We start from the raw sequence: 22,685 nt of genomic DNA on the forward strand, positions 1-22,685 counted from the left end.
GAAGAAGACGATGCCGAGCACACTTTCTTCGGATGCAAAAGATGGGAAGCCGAGCGCAATAATCTGTAAGACCTGGTAGGACCATTTAACCCAGATAACGTTATCCAAGCCATGCTACATAGCGAAACTAACTGGAAGAACATAGCTAAATATGCAGAATACCTACTTAGAGTCAAGAAGCGGGACCTGGACGCAGGTGCACCGAGGGAACTTTAGTTAGTGAGAAATATGGAACGCCACCCTGAAGCAATGCGATTAGTGGTCCCAGGGTGGGCGACGGTTCCAATTAGGGGGGAGTGTTTTAGTCTCCGGACATACCATTGTTGTGACGACAGCTTTGATGATGCAATAGGCATTTTCGACCCCCTGCCCGCGAAAAAAAAAAAAAAAAAAAATAGTGTCTCCATCCATACTTGCATACATACATTGCTTAGCGGTGTTGTAGTTCACACGCATGTTCCTCACCTTGGATCGTACACGTTTCCAGTCTAATTCCATTAGAGACTCCTCCAAGAAGCGCGTGTAGAATGCTTGCGCCGTCGGTTTCTTTAATTATTAATTAAACAAATCTTTCTAAGTTCGAATCTAAACCCTGAACAAACCTCAAAATCCCGATTCTCCATTAAAAATTCAATCAGCTGCCGCTCTTCGATCATAGTCCATCTTTTGGTTGCATTGGAACGCACGCGTTTTACTTTTCCCTTAAATAAAAAAAACATTGGCAATTTTATACATATGTATGTATATGTAGATGTAAGATACCTACAGCAACAATATTTTGCGTTAATTCTATAACAACTCACCTGATTATTTAAATTTATCTCCATTTCTAAGGTAAGAAGAAAAATGTAAACAAAACCAGCTGGTCGAATATCACGTTGAAATAGCGAAACATAATATTCCGTATACATAGGTTTCGCAGTTGTATTGTGCTATTTCGTATTCCTTTACGAAACAACAACAATTTTAAGACAGGTGTGCTAAAACAATAACAGATAGCACAAATACGACAAATAGCAAACCTTATGAATACCCTAACTGTTTCTTCAATTTAATAGTGTTCGCTTTATTTTTGGAAACGAAACGTGTTCTGCAAGTTCTTGATCATTTCTATATTCTTTCTTCAAATATTTCTTGTCTTCTTTTCGCATCGTGTTTTTATCTCATTCGTTGTGGTGTTGGTTCATGATTGTGTGTTGATTAATAGCACTGAGGATTTGGCAGTAACCTGTTTCATCAATGGAAACAACACTAGCGGGGCAATATTTATTGTAACGACATTCACATTTAACGTACGATGAAAGAACAACATTTTTTTCTTTGAATTGACATTCTTTAAGCATTGTAGACGAGGCTTTTTCCATTTAAAATAGGAAATAATCTCATTTATCTTATTTCCAAATTTTTGTTGACTTTATTTCGCAACAGTATGCACTTCATGAGAATAAAATTGTATGGGCTTTAGAACTGCGTGCCCAAACATTTTCTAAAGAGTTTGAATTTCGATGAATTTTCTCCAATTGTGTATAAAGTTTGAAACTTTTATTTATGGGGTTTTTGTTAAAGCTTGGACAATATTTTTATAAAACAAGTAATTTATAAGCAAAAAAAAACCGACTTCCATTTCCATATAAAAATTTTGTAATTATAGAATTTTTTTAACGTGGTCCAAAGTTATGCGGTAATATACATAAAAAAGAATATTCCGACGAATTGATAATCTCCTCCTTTTTTTGAAGTCGGTAAAAAAGAATAATGCGCAAGTAATTTTTAAGCAAAAAACCGTTAATTTCTTCATGATTCAATGATCGGATTTAAGCCAAATTAGTATGGAACCACCTATGAGGTACCACCTTTGCTTTAAACAAAGAGTTATAGAAATCGGTTAACGTGATCCAAAGTTATGCGGTAACATACATAAAAAAATATTCCGACGAACTGATAACCTTATCCTTTTTTCGTAGTCGGTTAAAAAAAATCGGTTAAAACACATTGTGAATATATAAAAAACAAGTAATTTTTAAGCAAACATGTTATTTTTAAGCAAAAAACGAAACCGACTTCAATTCTCATATAACCCCTTGAGGAGGACGCACTGATAACCTCCTCCTTTTTTTGAAGTCTGTTAAAAACAAAACCGGCTTCAATTCTCATATAAAAAATTGGGATTATTGTTAATTTCTTCATGATGCAATGGTCGGATTTAAACCCAATTAGAATGGGACTACCTGTGAGGTAATACCTTTCCTTTAAAAGAAAAATTATAGAAATCGGTTAAGATGGTCCAAAGTTATGCGGTAACATACATAAAAAAAATATTCCGACGAATTGATAACCTGCTCCTTTTTGTGAAGTCGGTTAAAATAAACACGTGGTCACTTGTTTAAGTCACTGTATATTTTGTCACCATGACCAACCGCATAATTTATAATATTTTTAATACAAGTATGTACTACATTTTACGGTTTAGAAATTCATTTATACTGTTTTTTAATAGAAATAAGTTGTTCATTATGCAATATCCAGTAGTTATATAGTATTGCTTATAAGGACCTTTGGAAAATACTGTGTGGCTTCGTACCAGGCTAACCGAGCACACTACGTACATATGTCTTCACCTCCGTGCAACGTTTGAGACCAAACGATGCTTTAGAAAAAAAGTGGTAAAATAAAACGTAGGTTAAACAGTTTATTCCTTCTTAAAATAATTTGTAACCAAGAGAAAAGTAAATTGCATTAACAAGACAAAAAATATATAACCGCTAAGGTAGACTAAGGACAAACTTCGATAGGTTTTTTTTTTGCCTAAGCCGAATGTTTCGACGAACCAAATAATAAAGCTGATTAATCGCCAGAACGAAGCCGCACGCTATAATTTGTTAATGCATCATGTATTAGTTACGAAATTAATATACTAAATTATACAATTTTGCACAATTTCTATTTTTTCACACTACTGTATGCATGCGTAGAAAATTTTGATTTGTTACAAAAAAAAACTCATTGAACTTGTTAGAAGTCGCTTACCGATACATACATTATTTTTCTGATAAAACGTATATACATTAGTACAGGGTTATTCAAAAAACTTTCTTTTACATACGTACATAACATACAGTACACACATACATACACAATGTTTAAAATACTCTGCTTGTTCTACGATTGCATGTTTTCGTCAATTGCTGTAACAGGTTTTTCTGACTCCAGCCAATATGTTACTAATCTCCTCGTCCTTACGTGCGTCAAATATTCGTTCAACATTCGCCACGGTCGCTGAGTTTCCGGTGCCATTACGCGTATAAGTTGCTACAGGCGACTGTTGCATTTGAGTGCCCATAACACCAATGGCACTGTTGGGTGCGCTAATGGACGTCAATTGTGTGCTGGTAGGGACAATGGCGGCGGTAGTGTTTGTAGTTGTAATAAAGTGATTATAAGGAGCATAACCGTTTTGTAATTGTTGACTGTGTATCTGCTGGTGGTGGTGGTGCGTGGCATGGGTAGGATGATGGTGATGGTGGTGATGAGGATGCGTATATACGGAAGTGGTTGGCTGTTGCAATGGCAACGTCAACTGCAGCGGAAATGCCAGTGACGCCGGTGGAGTACATGCACTTGTAGCGGCTAGAGTGTACGGCAACTGGGTATAATAATTAGATGCTGCAGCAGAAACGACCAATGAGCTATTATATGCCTCAAAATCATCGTAATTATGATTTGTGTCAGGATATTTGGCAAATTTCATGCCAACATCACTTCTGCCTTGATCTAGCCCACTGTCAGAAATGGCATGCGTAAAATCTCCCTCGATTCCGCTAGAGTATCGTGCGAATTCATCAAAGTGCACACTCGGCGCGTAGGAGCTGGGCAGCGTTGCAAAGCTATCGGTTGAGTGAGGAATGCTTTGATGAAGTTGTGCGCTAGAACTGGGAATGCCTGTATCCTGAGTATATATAGATTGATAGCTCGACCCACAATTGGAGCTTATCGTATTTTCTGATGATGTGGTGAAAGCTGTGCCAACGTCGCAATTAGTCATTGTTTGACCCGAGTTAGTATTGCGTATCGAAGGATTTTCGGCAGCGGAAACGGGCGGATAAAATGTGCCTTTTACAGAATATCCATGATCCAGAATACCTCGACTATTGCACGTTACATACATGCCCCTTGTGGTGACGACGGCTTTCGGCGTCGTTGACAGAGGATATGTCATGAGAGGACTATGTTGCGTCTTTGAATCCATTTTGCCATACCTAGTTACTTTTACTATATCCTTATCAGAATTTTTCGCATTCGATGACTGGTTCCGATTGGGTTTTGTTTGTTTAGTTCCCGTCGACTGACTATTACCTTTCGTGTTCGATGTCTGTGCGCCAGTTGTTATTGACTCGTTATTGGACAAGGAAGACTGACAAGTGATGGATTCGATGGTGTCGGGATTACTGAAACAATCGCCTGTGGAGGAAGGAGAGTAATTTGACCGCAGTGCTTGCTCATAAATGCTAGGTTTTGCAGGGATTGTCGGCGCCCCTTGACCCTGAAAACATGTTGCTGAATTGGCATCGGTCAACTGATTGAATGACTGATTCATCGATGGAGAGTTAGATTGTTTTTGAGCGACGGAATTTGATTTATTGCCGGTAGTGGCTTGATTTGGTGTACCGCTTTGTTCCTTCGGAGCTGGTTGCGCAGCACGAACTTTCGATGGCTTCTTTCGACGTGGTCGATATTTGTAGTTAGGGTATTCGGTCATGTGTATGACTCGGAGACGTTCTGCTTCTTCTACATAAGGCCGTCTATCCTGAGGAGTAAGTGATCTCCATTTTTTCCCTGTATAAAATAAATAAATGGAAGAGTTTCAAAATTTTGGGCAATCAAGTAGAAACATGGCACATTCAACATAGTATGTATAGTAAATTAGGGTTGTCCAAAAATGCGTATGAAAAAGTAAGGTCGGAATTTTTATGCTCTCACCCTCTAGGATTGTTCTGTACCGAAAAAAATATACCCATATTTTTTTATTTTTTAAATCAAAATATATTTAGAGGTCCCTCAAAGCGCTTAAAGTTTTCCATGTATTTTATATACAAAAAAAGAACACTTTTCGTAGAAACCCTATAGAATTCTTGAAAATCAATATTTTTCGATCGAAAATCTTTATTTTTCTTCAGGAGATTCTCAATAATAATACCCAATTATTTATTCTACAGCAAAGACCAGCAGAATCAAATTTTTTCAATTTCATATATATGTTTATATTTTTAGTTAAAAGGTATGTAAATTAATAAAAATCATCAATAAAACTGGAAACAAGCCCTAGTAATTATAGCACATAATTATCAGAAAACAGAATGGGAAAATTTGGGGGTTCATCTTTTCGCTTTTGTATTTTTATTTGTCATTCAGCTGAAGCGATTTTTGTTTAGGTTTGTTTTACTGGGCGAAATGTTGAGGCGAATATCACCAGTCGACATCGCTCCGTCTGACGAAATTTGCTCGGCGATTTAATTCTGTTTATACTTTTATAATTCGCTCTCGACATGGAGCGGCCGGATACAAGTTCTTATTCTTCTCCTTAAATTAATTTTAACGGCGCTTGTTCTTAGATGCTGCCTTATTTCGTCAGCCGCGTCTTTTGTTTTTGGACATCCACATGATCGATTGGAGTCATCTCATTGTTTCATTTTAGCTATCCAGAAAGGTCTAATAATAATAATGTAATTGTAGAGACTAGATTGGATAGATAGCTATGGGATATAGTCATAGTTCTGGGTATGCTGGTACAGTTTCACGCCAATACTCAATTCCAACACTTGCGTTCTCGTTCGCGCACTCTGGTCAACGTGGGCAACTCATATGCATGATGAGGTAATCAAACCGAGTGGAGCGTTAGTTCGCGGCAGAAAGAGAGGGAGCTTCGGTGGGGTCACTCCAACTCATTCGGTTTAAGCGCTCACTGAAGTTAGCAGCGTCTGTTCACCAGTAGGTGCGGGTGCAAGCGGACGTCTCTCTTGGAGCAGGCGGCTCGCTTTTTAAACGTATATTCGGTTAAGAACCACCTCTCAGCAATGGACCGGCGTGGGCTTGGGACCTGCCACTTAAAAACCCCTTCCAATGAAGACTCATAAAAAAGCCTCCAATTTATTCGCTACTCGACTCCCACAGCTGCTCTCGGAAAGCACTCTTCAAAAAACCGACATATGTGAGCAGTGAAACCTCATTTCCCGCTCATTAAGTACCGCTGACGAAGAAGTAGTCGGATTTCAGCGAGACAGAAAGAACAAGTGGTACGCAGTTTTGCCGCGACGTCATAAAAAAATGTATCGTAAAAGAAAGAAAAAATGGATCAAATGTATCACAACATTTTTATTTAAGTATCAAAGTATCAAGCAAGAAAAAACTAAAAAAATGCTTTTTGGTTGCATACCTTTGCATTTTATTATTGTCAATAACCGAGAAATCATTTAATTTCGCATTCATAAACGTGCATATGTATGTTTGTACATGAAGAAAGATATTTTACATATTGTGATATTCTACCGAAAAATATATTATTGTTTTTAATCTTGTATAGAGACGAGCAAAAATATTATGTATAGATTTTATGGAAACTTGAATGCAAATATATGTACATACTTAAAACTATTAGCTGTCGATCCAAGGCGAATACATATAAGGCGGTATCGATTGAACAAATACAACAATTACTTGTATTTTGTTTTTGCTTTTAGCGGGCCATTGTCAAATTTCAGCTATTCTTCCCCGAATGAAAAAGGGCGGCAGAAAATGCAAACACTCTTACGTTTTCACTCACTCACTAACGAAATTCGATCAAACGCTACTCACAGCTGACATGACAATCAAACGCTACTCACAGCTGATGAAGCAACACCACCTTATATAAATTCGCTTTGTGTCGATCATTTACGTTAATTATCAAATTGTGTGATACATACCACGTTAAACTCGTTGGAAATTCTGTCAAAAAGGTGAAACTGCCTTCAATGTCGACTTTATTTTTACTATAAATACGCCCCATGAACCAACGACTACAGATCACCTAATCAGCCATCGTTGTATTTGTAATCGATTTTCAGAAAAAAGTTTTCGTAGCGTTTTTGACGTTTTTCGGTTTTGTTTACACCGTCTTCTACCTCTTCGTAGTGATTTTTTAGCGATTGAATGTGTTTTCTGCAGCGATTTTAATTATAAATTTTGGTTTATTACATATTTATGATATAAAATAGGGCTGTGCGATTAATTGATTATTCAAAATTTTAATTAATCATAAAGTAAATAACTCAATTATTCGATTAATCGGAAATTATGATTACTCAAAAGTTCAGTTACTCGAGTAATCAAGATTTTGATTAACCAAAAACAAAAATATTTGAGTAATTTGCTTTATGATTAATCAACATTATGAATAAAATGAGTAATCAACATTTCAAAGTACTCTTTACATACATACATATAAAGCAGTTGAAGTTCCTTGATACTTTGAAAAAAACGTATCTGTTTTCAAAAATTAAAATGAAATACATACATACATACATATTTTTTTCATATACAGAATATAAAAAAGAAAATAAGCATTTTCCAAAGCAACCTCTTTTAACGAGCAAAATTAATTTTTTTTGAGTAATCATATTTCAAGTAACTCGATTAATCATCGTTTTGAGTAATCAAAATCTTGATTACTCGAGTAATTGATTAACCGAATAACTGATTAACCAACTTGCTCGAGTAATCGAATAATCGCACAGCCCTAATATAAAATAAAGTGCTGTGTGATCGGAACAAGTTTGTGCGTATGTTTGGTTTGCCAAAAGGCGTAAATTTGCGTGAAAAGTGGGTGCACGTTTGTGGCCAGAACGTTGGCATTGAAAAATCGATCCGTGGTAATGATATGCGATTGTAAAACACTTTCAATCATGAAAACCATATTTTATGAACTTTTTTTGCTAATTGTCATCAAGTTTCACTTTGTATATTTTATAATAAATACCAATTTAATCGCACTCAATCACCGCGCTTTTTTCGTTTTCTTTGTTTGTTTTCATTCATAGGCAGATGTCAAAAACACTCAGAAATATACTTTTTTCTTGCTTCTTTGATTAGGTGATCTTGTACTTTTGGTTCATGAATACGCCCCATCATATTCTCAATAGTCTGTAATGAAATTTTATTTCTCTATTCATATTGGATCAATTTTAAATCTGAAATTTACACTCTACAGCTGCAGAGCTATTTATGAGGCAAGTAAAGTAAATTAGAAATGCATGAAGTCAGCTCTTTATACATAGTTAATTTAAAGGATTTTTCTTTAAGCTTATTTCACCCCAAAACGTTTCAATATTTTCGATCAAATTTTAAAAGCTTCCACTGCATGCATACCTACATAAGTATTTTCTCTTTAACATGTATCAAAATTTGTACTACGCAAAAATTTAAGTATCTCGCGAAATGAGCGCAGAAATAAAGTATCTTCCGAAAATTTGCACAAACACGTATCACTTTTGAAGTATATGGATTAAAACGGCCACACTGCTTGTACGATGAGGAGTATCAGCAAGCTGTAGGGAAAAAAGATATTGCCTACAGGGCCACGCTGCGATCGGGCGTAACGCGCGCTATGTGGGCCCGCTATAGAGAACTGAAGAGGGAAGCGAGATGTATTTGCCGCAATAAGAAGAGAGAGAGCTAGAAATGATGGCCGACAGGAAGAATACCCGAAAATTTTACCAGCGGGTTAGGCGACTTACGGAAAGTTTCAAGACCAGGGCCTACTCCTGTAAGAACAACAATGGCGACCTAGTTACCGATGTCCAGAACGTACTTAAATTATGGAGAAAACACTTTTCCGCCCTACTGAATGGTAGCAGCACGGAAAGTTGTGGAGAAGAAGAACCCGAGCCCGCAGTCTATGACGACGGAGTCGATGTACCACCGCCTGACTATGACGAGGTACGAATAGCAATAACGCGGCTGATAAACAACAAAGCTGCTGAAGCTGACAGCCTGCCAGCTGAGCTATTCAAGTACGGTGGCGAAAAGTCGATAAGGTGCATGCATGAAATCTTAAGCAGAATATGTACAGACGAACGCATGCCAGACGACTGGAATTTAAGTGTGATCTGCCCAATCTACAAAAAAGGCGACCGCCGCCATTCGCGCCATTTACCGCGGATCAGCCTTCTAAGCATAGGTTATAAGGTCTTATCGATTGTATTGTGCGAAAGAATGAAGTCCACCGTCGACGAACTGATTGGACCGCATTAGTGTGGATTTTGGCCTGGCGAATCCACCATAGACCAGGTATTCACGCTAAATCTTGGAAAAAACCCGCGAGAAAAGGATCGACACTCACCACCTATTTGTCGACTTTAAAGCAGATTTAGACAGCACTAAAAGGAGTTGCCTATACACCACTATGTCTGAATTTGGCATCTCCACCAAACTGATGCCGTGTAAAATTACGTTAAGCTCCGACAGAATTGGGAAAGACCTCTCCGAGCCGTTCGCCACAAAACAGGGTTTCAGTCAACCCTGGCGACCTACTGACCGTTGTACAGAAAGTGCTAAAAATTATGAAGGGAAAACTTTTCCACCCCACTGAATGGTAGCAATAATGAAAGTTGTGGAGAAGACGAACCCGAGCCCCCAGTCGATGATAACGGATTCGATATCCCAATATCTGACTATGACGAAGTGCGAATAGCTATTACCTGACTGAAAAACAACTAAGCTGCTGGAGCTGATGGCGTGCCAGCCGAGCTATGTATTCAAGTATGGCAGCGAGGACCTGAGAAGGTGCATGCATCAACTCGTATGCCTAATTTAATTATGCTCTGCCCAGTCTACATGAACGGCGACGCCGCCATACTTGCCAACTACTGCGGGTTAGCCTTCCAAGCATAGGTTACAAGGTCTTATCGAGTGTATTGTGTAAAAAACTGAAGCCCACCATCAACGAGATGATTGGGCCTTATCAATGTGGCTGTAGACGTCTACATTTTGAGATATTTTCTAACCGTAAAATCTGTGGTGTTGATGTTTCCCAAACAAAATTGGAAAGCGACGCCGCACAGTGATACTTGGTCTTCAATTCGTTCACATAAATCCAAAAACCGGTTTTTATGATCAGTGTGAAAGTGTCAGTGGCGCAGAGCTCTGAAAAGTAAAATTGTAATGCTAAATTGTGTCAAATGGGGTCTTCTTCTACAGGGCAGTGTCCGACCTTTTGTTTAAGACGCGATTTTGAAAGTTTTTCTGAAGACGATTTTTTAAATAAAATTTTTTCCACCAATTTCATGTAAGATATACGCCAACATGATTATATTATATTTTAACATTTTATTTAAGAATTTTAAATACAAACTTAATAACCAGATATAACTAAATTTTACGTGATTTGTTAAATATTTTTCAGACTAAACACATTGCTATTAATTTCAAGCGCCATATTGTTTTTAGTTATTTTGATTTCAGATTCGAATTTTGCGACCCCAATAACTCTTAAATAATATAAACCTAAGCAATTCTTATTATTATTTTTAACAAAAGTATTGTGTTTAAGATTTTAGGGGCCACATCGGATCGGCTATTTTGGTTTTTTTTTTATTTTGACTTCAGATTCGAATTCAGCGATCTGGAAAACCCCTATAAACTTAAATTCATGTGAATATACTAATTTTTTAAATACTGGGCACAAAATGGGTATCAAATATCACTGTGCGCCGTCTACATTTTGTCATATTCAAAGGGTATGTTTTTGGTATATGAGCAAATGCCACGAGTTGTTACATTTTTCGACAAAACCGTGTTTTTGGTCGAAAATGGGTGTTCACCTTTTCAGCTGTCTATCTCGTTGAGATATCTCAAGTTTCGCTTGAATTATATTGTAAGCGGGTGGCATAGCTTTCTCGAGTTTTATATGCCTTTTAAGCATTTTGGCATATAAGTACGCACAATTATAAAAATAGCAAATTCGATTAAAACCGAGATTGATTCACTAGGCGCACATGGTAATTTGAGTTTGGAATAATTTTTACAAGATTTTATTAAAAATATATTGCAATATTTATAGATATAGTCATAAGCATTAGTTATGTGATGAATAGAAAGAATTGCAAGGCAGAAGTTCTTAACAATAAATATCTTAAAATAGTTTTAAAATAACCTTCGTATATTTTTAAAACCCTAAAAAGATTTTATAGTTTACATGACTTATTACAATATAACTATACAAACTACATGCTTTCCTTTGCTTAATATTTAAGGTTTACTTATGAACATGTAATAATTAAATAATTAATTTATTTACTCAAAGTACGTATGTATTAAAAATTATCTAATTTTACCAGAAGGTCTGAGAAACTAGGATGAAACATTTCTATAAGCTACAGAAATGCAAATACCATCCTGATAGTTGTGAACCGTTTCATAAGTTATTGCGCTAATCAAGGCACTATCCATGTTCGAGAACGCCCAATAAATTTGAGACCCTATAGCAGTAGTCGAATATTCTAGATCTAATAACGAACTAAAATTGTTTTCTCTTAAAAGATGTGCAATTCTATTCGTAGTAGTCTTAAGGCATAAATTGAAATCCCCCACAATAATAATTTACCTATTCTCAAAGTCATTGCAGATTACGGTTGCCAGATTTTTTATGCTTTTACTTATACTTTTTCATGCTAACAAAATCAGTACTTTTCAGCACATTTTTATTCAAAGCAAAATTATGAATGTAGGTATCAGATAATACTTTAAAACGCCAGAGTAGGTGTTTTTGACAATATTTTAGTATATAAATAAAACATAGTTCATAAGAAAAGTGTTATTCATTTTAACTTGTAGAAAAACTCGAGCAAAGTTCTCTAAAATCTCTAAAACTTACTTGTGGAACGCGTGGAAGTTACTTCGAGTACCTTGTGGAACAAACCTACGTACGTAACGACCCGCCGACATGCCCATAAAACGATTGATATTTTTTTTTATATTAATTTCTTGGGCATATCAAACATTATCTGAAACATGTCAACTATAATTAAATTATCTTCTTACTTTTTACAGTACAGTTTAAGGAAGTTACAACGTTATGTAAAAACCTTAAGAATATCCTAAAGTTTTTTGTTTCAATTGAAAATTCAGTACAAATCAGTACAAATTTTGAATAATCAGGACATTAGCGTACTGATTGAAGAAATGAATAAAATCAGTACAAGAGTTGAAAAATCAGTACTGTATTGATAAAATCAGTACGTCTGGCAACCGTATTGCAGATAATGTCACGTAATTCTGCTTCCAAGTCTCCAATAAGGAGATTTGAATTTCTGTAAAGCACCAGCACATATATATTATCATGTTTAACCAATATGGTTTCTAAAGTCTTGCGGAGAGAATACTTTTGAATGGTTCTACAAAGTTGAATGGATGAAGCCATTTCAGACTTTACATACACTAAAATGCCCCTTTTGTTTCTACTCCGCGTTGTAGTGCTATCTATTCTTAGATCATTTAATTGACTAAAGCCTCAAACTCAATAAAAATTCTTGAATATAATTGTTATAAGGCCATACAATAACAAAAACAAAGCCGGGAATTTCAAAATTTTCGGAGGGATAGCTCCATGTCTCGACGAAACTTAATATATCCGAAGTCAACATCAAATAATCGTTTCTAACATCATCAATATGAGCATGAATGCCCTGGTCATTATGATATAATATTTGAAGTTTTGATGCTCAAGAGAGCATGAAACTAAAAGTAGATGTTCAGACTTTTGAGATTTTCAAGTCAACCAGTTCCTTCAATACAGGATCTGATTCTGTAAAGGGACATGGGGGCACAAAATTACCTAATATAAATAGGCCATCAGCACTAGTGGCTCTACCGCAGGCTACATATAATGCTGGGGCATTCTAGCTCGGGTATGTACAACCACTTTGCTATACGTCGCACTTTGGCTTTTATGAACCATTATTCCCTCCGCTGGAACAACCGGAAATTGGTTTCTTTCAACAGTTATTGGCTCATTCCTTTTATATTGAAAAGGCCTCACTGTTTTTTCAATTGGCTCTAAGAAACATCACTAGGATGAGACTTTCTTGATCTAGCCAACTAACCCACTGATGGTTCCAAAATCTTTAGCCAAAGAGTTGATGGCATCGATGATTCAAAGTCAATATGCATCAGTTGGCCATTTGCACCATTGCACCAACTAAAGATATGTCCGCACTTGTCATAATTCCGGTAGCCATATTATTTAATGCGATAGCAAATTATTGATCCCCACGTTGCCTCATCACCTCAGTTAACTCAAAATATTTAAACAACTCCTAAACCGTCTGAGAAGTGAAATAGTAGGTACTAGCAGAGCACCCGACGTCGTTCGGGGTAAACAAATCAAAATATAAAACAGTAAAAGAAAAATTCAGTTCAGCATAATTTAAAGGAGACAAACTATTTTCTTTGTTTATATTAAGGCATCCTTATGAGCCATTCTTTTCGTGCTTTAACTAATATATACTGATTATCACTTGTACTACAAATCTTGTTCCATTATTAATATTAGGTGGATTAAGGGAACGATCAAATTTCTAAATTAAAATTATTCTACTACGGTACATTCCGTTAAGCTGCCTATTCGATTAGCTGTTTTAGTATAGCTGCACTTTTCTGGTAGAATGCTCAATTCGGAAGGAGTTTTATTCATTATGAATGAAACTTTTTCGATTAACAGCATCGCGGGATTAAAAAACTATTTAATCTTTTCATTTCAAAATAATCTAAAGACGGTAAGGTTTCAAAAAAACTCTTATGGTTCCGAAGTTATAGCTGATAAAAAATTTCACGCCTATGGGATGTGTCACGCCCCCTTTTACAAACTCGTTTATATATACCTTCCTATAAGCACCTATCATTGGTATGTCTGCGTACCAAATTTCAAGTTCGTGTGACTTATGGTTCCGAAGTTATAGCTGATAAACGATTCCACGCCTATGGGATGTGCCACGCCCCCCTTTGCAAACTCGTTTATATATATCCTCCTATAAGCACCTCTCATTGATGTCTGCGTACCAAATTTCAAGTTGGTGTGACTTATGGTTCCGAAGTTATAGCTGATAAAAAGTTCAACGCCTATGGGATGTGCCACGCCCCCTTTTGCAAACTCGTTTATATATACCCTCCTATAAGCACCTACCATTGATATGTCTGCATACCAAATTTCAAGTTCGTGTGACTTATGGTTGCGAAGTTATAGCTGATAAAAAATTCCACGCCTATGGGATGTGCCACGCCCCCTTTTACAAATTCGATTATATATACGCGCCTATAAGCATCTACCATTGGCATGTTTGCATACCAAGTTTGAAGTTCATGTGACTGATGGTCTGGAAATTATGGCCGATTAAAAATTTCACTCCTATGGGAGGTGCCACGCCCCTTTGTCGGATCGCAATTTGTTTCACCCTATTATAGGCCCAGGTGTCATGGCAATACTCTGTCAACATTTTGTTCGATTCTGTCCTTCCGTTTTGACTGCAACCTGGCAGATACATACATATATACATACAAACTTTCACAAATATATAGTAGATATGCACATATATATGCATGTGTCATGTACATATTCAAATGCAATTTTAGCCACTCGGCAAATTTAGAAATATCTATGTTTCTTACCATTTTAAAATTTTCTTTTAGTTGGTACTTCCTAGAAGGTTAGAATGTGGTGTATGTATGTACATACATATTTTGAAACTAATTTCCATCGATAACTTAAATTTGTGACACACAATGGCTAGAGGCGTCGCCTGAGTGCATTCTTTCATATATTTATGTATGTGCAAGTTTTACCGTTAAATATTTTTTTTCTACTCGTTTATTCCATGGGGTCTTCATGCTTTATTTAAATTTATAAAATTAAATTACTATACCGTTTTAAAAATCTGAAAATTCACTGCGAACAATTTTTTTATTCTCTTTTTGTCTTCGCCTTCTCGTTTTTGCCTTTATAAGTTTTGAAAAAAGGTTTTAAACGAACCATTATATCACATTCCTAGGCAAGTTTTAAAAGAATATTTTCGATACTAAATTTTATTAAAACAAAATGTTGAAATCAGCTTCATATAGAAACAGTGTCATCGTTAATTAAGAAAAAGATGTTCTTAAATATCATAACTTTACGACACTCACATATTGACTAGATTTGACTATTTATTCTATTATATTTTAATTTGAATTATTTGTTTATAAAAATATAGTTTATTCCTTAACAAACACAAAATGAAAATATGTTTAATCTTTGAGCAACATTAAAAAAAAATCGGCAAACTTTCGTAAAAATGTTGAACTTTCTATTTCAATTTTATCTCTTAGTATTTTCCAGTTTTTTAGCTCATTCAATTTTAGTATAATAAAGTGCAAATTTAAAGTAGCTGTGATTTACAGTTGATGTATGGCATATTTTTGACGATGTCGGTAATTTTCTTCCATATTATCTAAGTATGTTCGACGATTTTTTTAATGAAGAAAATGAGCAACGCCTTCATCAAAAAAAAAAAAAAATACTATAAATCAACGATAAGTCGCAGCTATGTAGTTTAAACTTGCGCTTTATATGAATTGATCGGGATAAAAAACTGCATACTCAAAATATGTATTTCTAGGAAATCTAATTAAAAAGCTTTACGAAAGTTCGTTGATTTTTTTAATGTTGCGCAAAGATTAAACTTTGGATTTATACGGGTTTTGTTAAAGTGTAAACTGCATTTTTATAAACAAATAATTAAAATTATATAATTTTAAGATAAATGGCCAATCTAGTTAACATGTATAGAGTTTTGATAAGCACTTGAAATGTCAAGTTTTAGTACTGAATTCAAAGAAGATGTCTCTTTTATCCATTCATAATAACTTAAAAAAATTTGTTTGTTAAGAAGTGTGTCTTAAAATATCTGCCTTGACATTTATGATAAAAGTGTAAAATATGTAAATTTACCTATATAAACGTTCCCGTGAATACCATCAAATCATTGGTCTTGAAGGGAATCTATGTATGCATGCATGCATATGAGCAAATTAAAAAGTCGGTACAATTTACAGTCGAAAAGTACAGTTTTTGTATAGATTATAGTAGATTATTTCTCAACACTGTGGGAAACTAAGCAAAATGGCCTTGTGTATTTCGCAAATATTCAAATACATAATCTACCAACCGATAGTTTTATATATTCATTAAAAGATAATTTGTCATCAGTCTGAAATAGGAAAATTATAAATCGGAAGGGTAAAATAGTATTGTGTTATTAATTCAAAAATAAAAAGTTTCATTTCACTGAAACCCCCCACTCCCCCCCCTGGCTACGCCACTGAACCCAACATACCTAAACTCAACCAGAAACATAGGGATTTCGACTTTTTTTTAGCCCCCTTCAAAATATTTTCAAACTCAAATTTTTTTAACAACTTTCTTGTGATACATTCGACTTTTCATTAAGGTGGCAGCTCTTTTAAATTTGTTTTAAACTACAACCTTTTTTATCCTCTTTTCTCTGACACCCATATTGCAATACAAATTTCAAATAAATAATTGCTTTAATTCAAGTTGAATCTAATTTTTCAAACAGGGGCAGTTCTCTTCCATGAGTATAGAAATTTATGAACCGGCTACTGAGATACGCATATGTATGAAGATATAAGAGAGCGGTGCCACGCCGATTTTCCAAAAATTTTTCTTAGTACTACTTTCTGCTAAGGGGTCATTGCATATACATATATATTTTGAGTGAATTAGCTTAAGTATTTGTAAAATACTGTTATACGGGAGGTGGGCGTGGTTCGTGCTTGTTCTCAAACATTGTCAACGGGTTTCTTACACTCAGAAAAAGGTTTAGTTATAATTACCAAGATTTGGTTATAGTGACCAAGTGGCATAGTTGGATATGGATAAATATCTAGTTCACGAAAGTCTGCAATTTACTTGATTGAGACTTCTAGTTGGGACAAATGTATATCTATACTAATTATATAAAGAGAAGTCCCTTTTTTTTTGTAACAGGTAATCTCGCGAACGGCTGGTCCGATTTTCATGAAATTTTGTATACAAATAGCTTTCAGGAACCACTATGTTTTAGGCTAAAAAAATTTTACTTTTTTTGGGTAGGTGGACCAGGGACCGGTCTATTCGAAAAAATCTTATTATAGTCCGATTTGCTTAAAATTTAGTACGTAAGTAGATTTTTAGCATATATTGGCATATATGACCCATTTTTTCCGGGAAGTGGTCCAGGGACCGATCTATTCAAAAAAATCGAATTTACGGTAAATCGCATACTCTTGGAGAAAAATTGGAACTATTGGAAAAGGGGGCGTGGCATCTTCCATACAAACCGAATTTTTCATACTGCCTTTGGAAGTGTTCATGGTAGAGTTCTGGAACTTGGTGTGGAGATATACGAAATCAATCGCATACTCATGAAGAAAGAGGGCAGCTGTTGAAAAGGGGGGCGTGGCTCCTCCCATATAAATTGAATTTTTATACTGCATATCTCTAAAAGTATTCATGGCACATTACTGGAACTTCGTATGGAGATATGTATATAGTTGAAATCAAGCCCATACTCATGTAGTAAATTTGGGCTATTTGAAAATGGGTGTGAGGCCTACAAACCTACCGACCTTTAGCTATCTTTGAATGAATTTTTTTATTCTTCTGTAGGTGTGTTTGTGAGTGAAATCCTCCTAAATGGTTGTACGGATTTTAACGAAACCTTTTGTGTATTTGAGTGGGTCTCTGGATGGTTTAGTTTCACAATTTAATCCGACAGTTGGCGCTGTAGTTGAGTTATTACTAAAAATCTTATTTATGATCCGATTTGGCTAATGTTTTAAATATGTATGCAATACTATTGCAAAAACGTGCTGCCAAGTGGTGCTGAAGTCGAGCTATTACTAAAAATAGCCAAGTGAGAAAAGGGGCCGTGAAGGTCAGATTAAATCGACCTGTTGCACCATTGAGTATATCGAATGCTCCTGCGTTGCAATTGGCCCAATGGATGTGATTTTCCAATATTATTATGCGTTCAAACTTTTAAGGTATTTCGTCTGAAATAAGTATATGTATATTGCATTTCTGTAGAACAATGATTCGCACCCATTTTGAAATTGCCACCTACTATACTGTAAAGCTAATGGACATTCACTATAGAACCGGGTCATTGTTGCCGCCAGCGAGTGAAGAGGAAAAAATTTATTTCGCTTTGCGAATAACCGTGCTATGAAATGCCGGACAACTGGGGAATTTCAAGAACGGATATAACACTTTCCTTAGGTTATTTAAAGCGGCAAATGACCACCAAACCTTAATCTTAGCAGACAAGTGTACCAATGAAAATCGTAAACGTGAATTGTTGGTGAAAATGTTGGACCAAAAAGTTTCAATAAAATATATAAAAATTTTGGGCGGGACGAAGTTCGCCGGGTCTGCTAGTTTGTTAATAATTACAAAACGACTACCTTGAGTGGACAATATTGTTAGTTGAATAAAATCATTGTTGAGCAAATATAAACAATGCTTTGATTGATACAAGTTTTCAATTAATTTTGTGAACTTGCTGTAGACGTGAATCAACTAACCGTTTATTATTGGAAAAAAAGTTTCAGTTTGACACAAATAAAAATTTCCTCGATGGTTATTGTGTTTACTTTCCTCTTTTATTTGCATATATTAAGCATAAAAAATACCTACATATTTACCTAAATAGTTACTAGTGTAAATAATACATATGTATATGGTGGTAAGAATTTCCTAAAAAGAAACGATGAAACAGGAAACCCAGGTCAATATCTACTGGAAGTGCTGGTTTAAGTATACTGCTTTGCTTTTTCCTTGACTAAATAGATACTTTCAAAATATAGTTCTCATGAATTATATATCCACTGAGAAAACCCGGTTGGCATCAAACTTTATATTTTTAAATAACTATGCGCACACCGAAACAACTCGCGGCGATGACAACCAGTGTTGCCATTTGAGCCGTTTTCCGGCTAGATTTAGCCGGTTGCGGTAGCAAACAGCCGGAGAAATTTCGATTTAGCCGGCAGCCGATTTGTTAGCCGCTTTGCAGAAAAAAATTAGCCATTTTTAGCCGATTTTGCTATTTGCCTTGTTTTCTTAAATTTCAATTATGTATATATGTTTCCAGTTTTGACTAAGCGACCCAAAATCTGTTAGAAATGGCTACTAACCTTATCGTGGAGAAAATTTTCATGTCAGGCAGGATTTTATGAAATTGGGCCGATTTTGCTTATTTTTATTTTAAACGAAGAAGGAGTTTTCTCCATAAATTGTTTGTTATAAATGTCTTAATTTTAAGTGTGAAGATTTATTCGCAAGCTTAGAAAATAAGAAATTGTTTCACTGTTAAGACTCTTAAGATTGGATATAGAGCCAACAAACACAATAAATATTACATGTAGATATTGTCTTCCCAGATAAGGCAAAACTCTCTGAGAATCCTACGAAACATCTGCCGGTCATATGACCGGTCATCTAAATGCAGTCTTTTGGCATCATATTTTACATCAGAATTGAAGGGATTTCTGAAAAATCTGACCAGTTCTTTTGTGTAACTGTGATTTTGTATCACTTGTCAACATATGGCCTCGGTTGATGTTAACTTAAGGTCGTTGTTTTACTGGCTTAAAATTGGAGGAAAATTTTTACAGCGTCTTTTATGTGTACTGGTTTCTATTTGAGTGTATTGAGAATCGGTCAGTCTGAAAAGGCCTTCTAGGGAAGACAATGGGTTTGTTCGTTGAAAATCTAGCGAAATTATCACTCAAGATATCAGGTAGTAAGAAAAAATGCTCCCAAATTCTCTCTCATGTAGAGAAACTTGCAAACTTCTGTACGAACGTTAATTTGCAAGTTTTTCTGCCAGCTAGTGTCCATTTCAACCAAAAGAAATTTAACGAACTTGTTTATTCAAATTATCGTCGACAAAAAATCCAACCATGTGCCACAATCATATGTTTTTCCTAATTGCAAATTCTTGTTGGCAAAATTTTTTCCGGCTCGAATTTGTAACTTCTCTCCAAGAAATAGTGTTTTTACTCGTGATTTATTTAAATAAAACATGTGAAATTTAGTTGAAACATTTTAGCCGTTTTTAGCCGGTTTTATTTGCCAATTTAGCCGGTTCGTCCAAAAAGTTCTGGCAACACTGTCTCTAAACCTGATCTCCCGCTCTCCCACAGATAAACAATCGTTTTTGAATTTTTCGAAAATACCGTTATATGGGAAGGGGGCGTAGTTGCAGTCCGATTTCCCCTATTTTCAATACCCACCTACCTTGGATAAAGGGAAACATACCTTCGTTGAGGTATCTCGATTTTTACTTGAGTTATAGTGTACACGGACAGACGGACGGACGAACTGACGGACAGACAGACAGCCATGGCTTAATCGACTTATCTTCTCATTCTGATTATTTATATATACATTTGTCTATATCTATCGCTATTTCTTTAGGATGTTACAAAAAACCGTTATGCGAACATAGTTATAATATCCTTGTGCACAAGTGCGCTCGGGTATAAAAAGTATAAATAACCATTCATGCTCATATATACCCGTAGTAGCGTATTAACGTATACGGGGTAGCATCATACGAAGTCATCAAACATGTTTACTGTTGTTGTTGTAGCTGCTACAACAACCCCACCCAGATCGGTTGGTCCCTCAATCGATGTCGTCGAGCTCTACTAACGGCAGCCCGAGGAAGCGTGCTGCCTCGACGGGGTCTGTTCATAGGGACAGGGGCGTTAGCGTGGTGGGATTTAGAGGACATACGAAGAGGTGCTGTGAGTCATGGGGCGACTCTCCGCATGCCGGGCATTCATTAGGAATATCTTCGTTTAATCTGCCCAGGTTCAACCTCCTGCAGTAACCAAAGCGCAGTTGGGATATTGTGGTCCGAGCCTCCCGAGGCAGATGAAGAAGACCACTCTTTTTATTGTACTTGTTTCTGGAACTCCATTGATTGAGATAAATGCAAGAAGAATGCTTAAGCTTTTTTTTTTGCCCAGAGAAGTGACACTAAAAAAAACAACTCGTTGACCCAAATAGAACAAGGGATTAAAAATTCAAGATAATTTAAGAATTTAAATGGCGTGTAATCAATGTATTCTTACAGTTTCGAGCATTTTCAGTGATCCGAGAAAATTATATTGGCCTAAAAAGGCAAGAAATTATTTTCCTACGTGTAATTCCTATGGGAAAACTAAGCGCTTAAACCTCTTAGAATTGTCTTAGAGCGAGGAGATTCATAGAGGATCATTACTACAATTCTGGTCGCACTTCTAACGTAAGTACAGAACTAGTTTCGCTTACGTAAAAAACGCCATCTATACCAAATATATTAAAGGTTTTCACAACGTTTTACCAACAGAGTGTCGCAATGAGGCGTTACTTGGATTAACCCAATGTAAGGTTTGTATTGTGTGTTGCAAAAATGTGCATACTTCGAACCGAATTTATCAATAAATCAGTGCTCGGAAATTTGAAATCTTTATTTTAAATTAAAGTATTCAAAATCACGTTTCGACACAACAACCCAAAATCATTGTCCAAATAACTAAACCGTACCCCTCGGCGAAGCAACACGCTCAACTTTATGTTTTGTGCTCGCAATTTTCGGCCTGAAAAAATCCAGTATTTTGTTCAAATCGTTTCCATAATTTCATGTCATTTAGCTAAATTGTATCGTATCGTATAATAAAATTATAGTTTAAAAAACTAAAACCTCCCTATTATAACTGCCATTCGTACTGTCATCAGGTATGTAACTTGAGAATAGGAATCGCTGCATCTTTTAGGCGCATCAATATATATAAGGTTCTTTCCCGTACGCAACGCGGGATCCCGCGGGTGCCCAAAATAGCCCAGAAATCATTTCCGTACTCAACGAAATGGGTAATAGAGAGCGAAAATTGGAACGTATTGGATCGTAAGTGTCTTCTTCTTCGTGCCCGAAACAGCCCAGACTTTTTCTCGGGGTAAAAATGGATAAAGTGCATTGTATAGGCTTACAAGTATGGAAAGCGCCATTTTGTTTGTTTACATTTGAAAACAGCTGAGGTCACCTGATTTTCAATTCTCTCATTCTCCGCACAGAGTTACATTCAAGTTTCAGAAAAAACTTTAAAATGTAAATTGAGAAATATTTTAGAAAAATGTGTTTTTATTCATTTGAATTCAATAAAAAAGAAATTAAAAATGCGTGCATTTCCAATAATAACGATAAATGTGTATGTTCCAGGCAATAATTTAAAATATTTGTGAAACTTATCGTTTTGCGCTAAAATACAACAATGTGTGTAAAATTCGTTGTCATTGCTTCTGTTTTGAATATCATATTCGTGCCTGCCGGTGGAAAAAGTAGGTAAATTTCCATTTATTTTCAAGAAAACATATCAGTTAAAATATATTTCTTTCCAGAGCGACATACGGACAAGTGAGATGATAAATTTGTATGATGAATATCGCGGAAAAACTTTTCTATCAAAATTTCTATTCTAATTTGCATTTGAGTTATGATATCAACAGGGATGATTTGGGACGTATTTTTTGAAGACAATTTTCTTATAAATCTTGAGATTGTTGATTTATT

At 35.7% G+C, this 22,685-nt stretch overlaps 1 protein-coding gene across 1 annotated transcript in view; it reads right to left on the bottom strand.

Moving 5' to 3' along the window:
- Positions 1-2,858: 2,858 nt before the first annotated feature.
- The window catches only part of LOC118742296 (putative transcription factor SOX-15), a 105,205-nt gene continuing 85,378 nt past the window's right edge, over positions 2,859-22,685 (bottom strand). Inside the window, exon 3 of the mRNA XM_036474265.1 lies at positions 2,859-4,833. Within this exon, the coding sequence (XP_036330158.1) occupies positions 3,179-4,833 (1,655 nt within the window). The 3' untranslated portion in view covers positions 2,859-3,178. The remainder of the gene's footprint in view (positions 4,834-22,685) is intronic.

Source organism: Rhagoletis pomonella, unplaced genomic scaffold, assembly GCF_013731165.1.
Source record: "Rhagoletis pomonella isolate Grant_MI unplaced genomic scaffold, Rhpom_1.0 Rhpom_scaffold_00007, whole genome shotgun sequence".
Lineage (NCBI taxonomy): Eukaryota > Metazoa > Arthropoda > Insecta > Diptera > Tephritidae > Rhagoletis > Rhagoletis pomonella.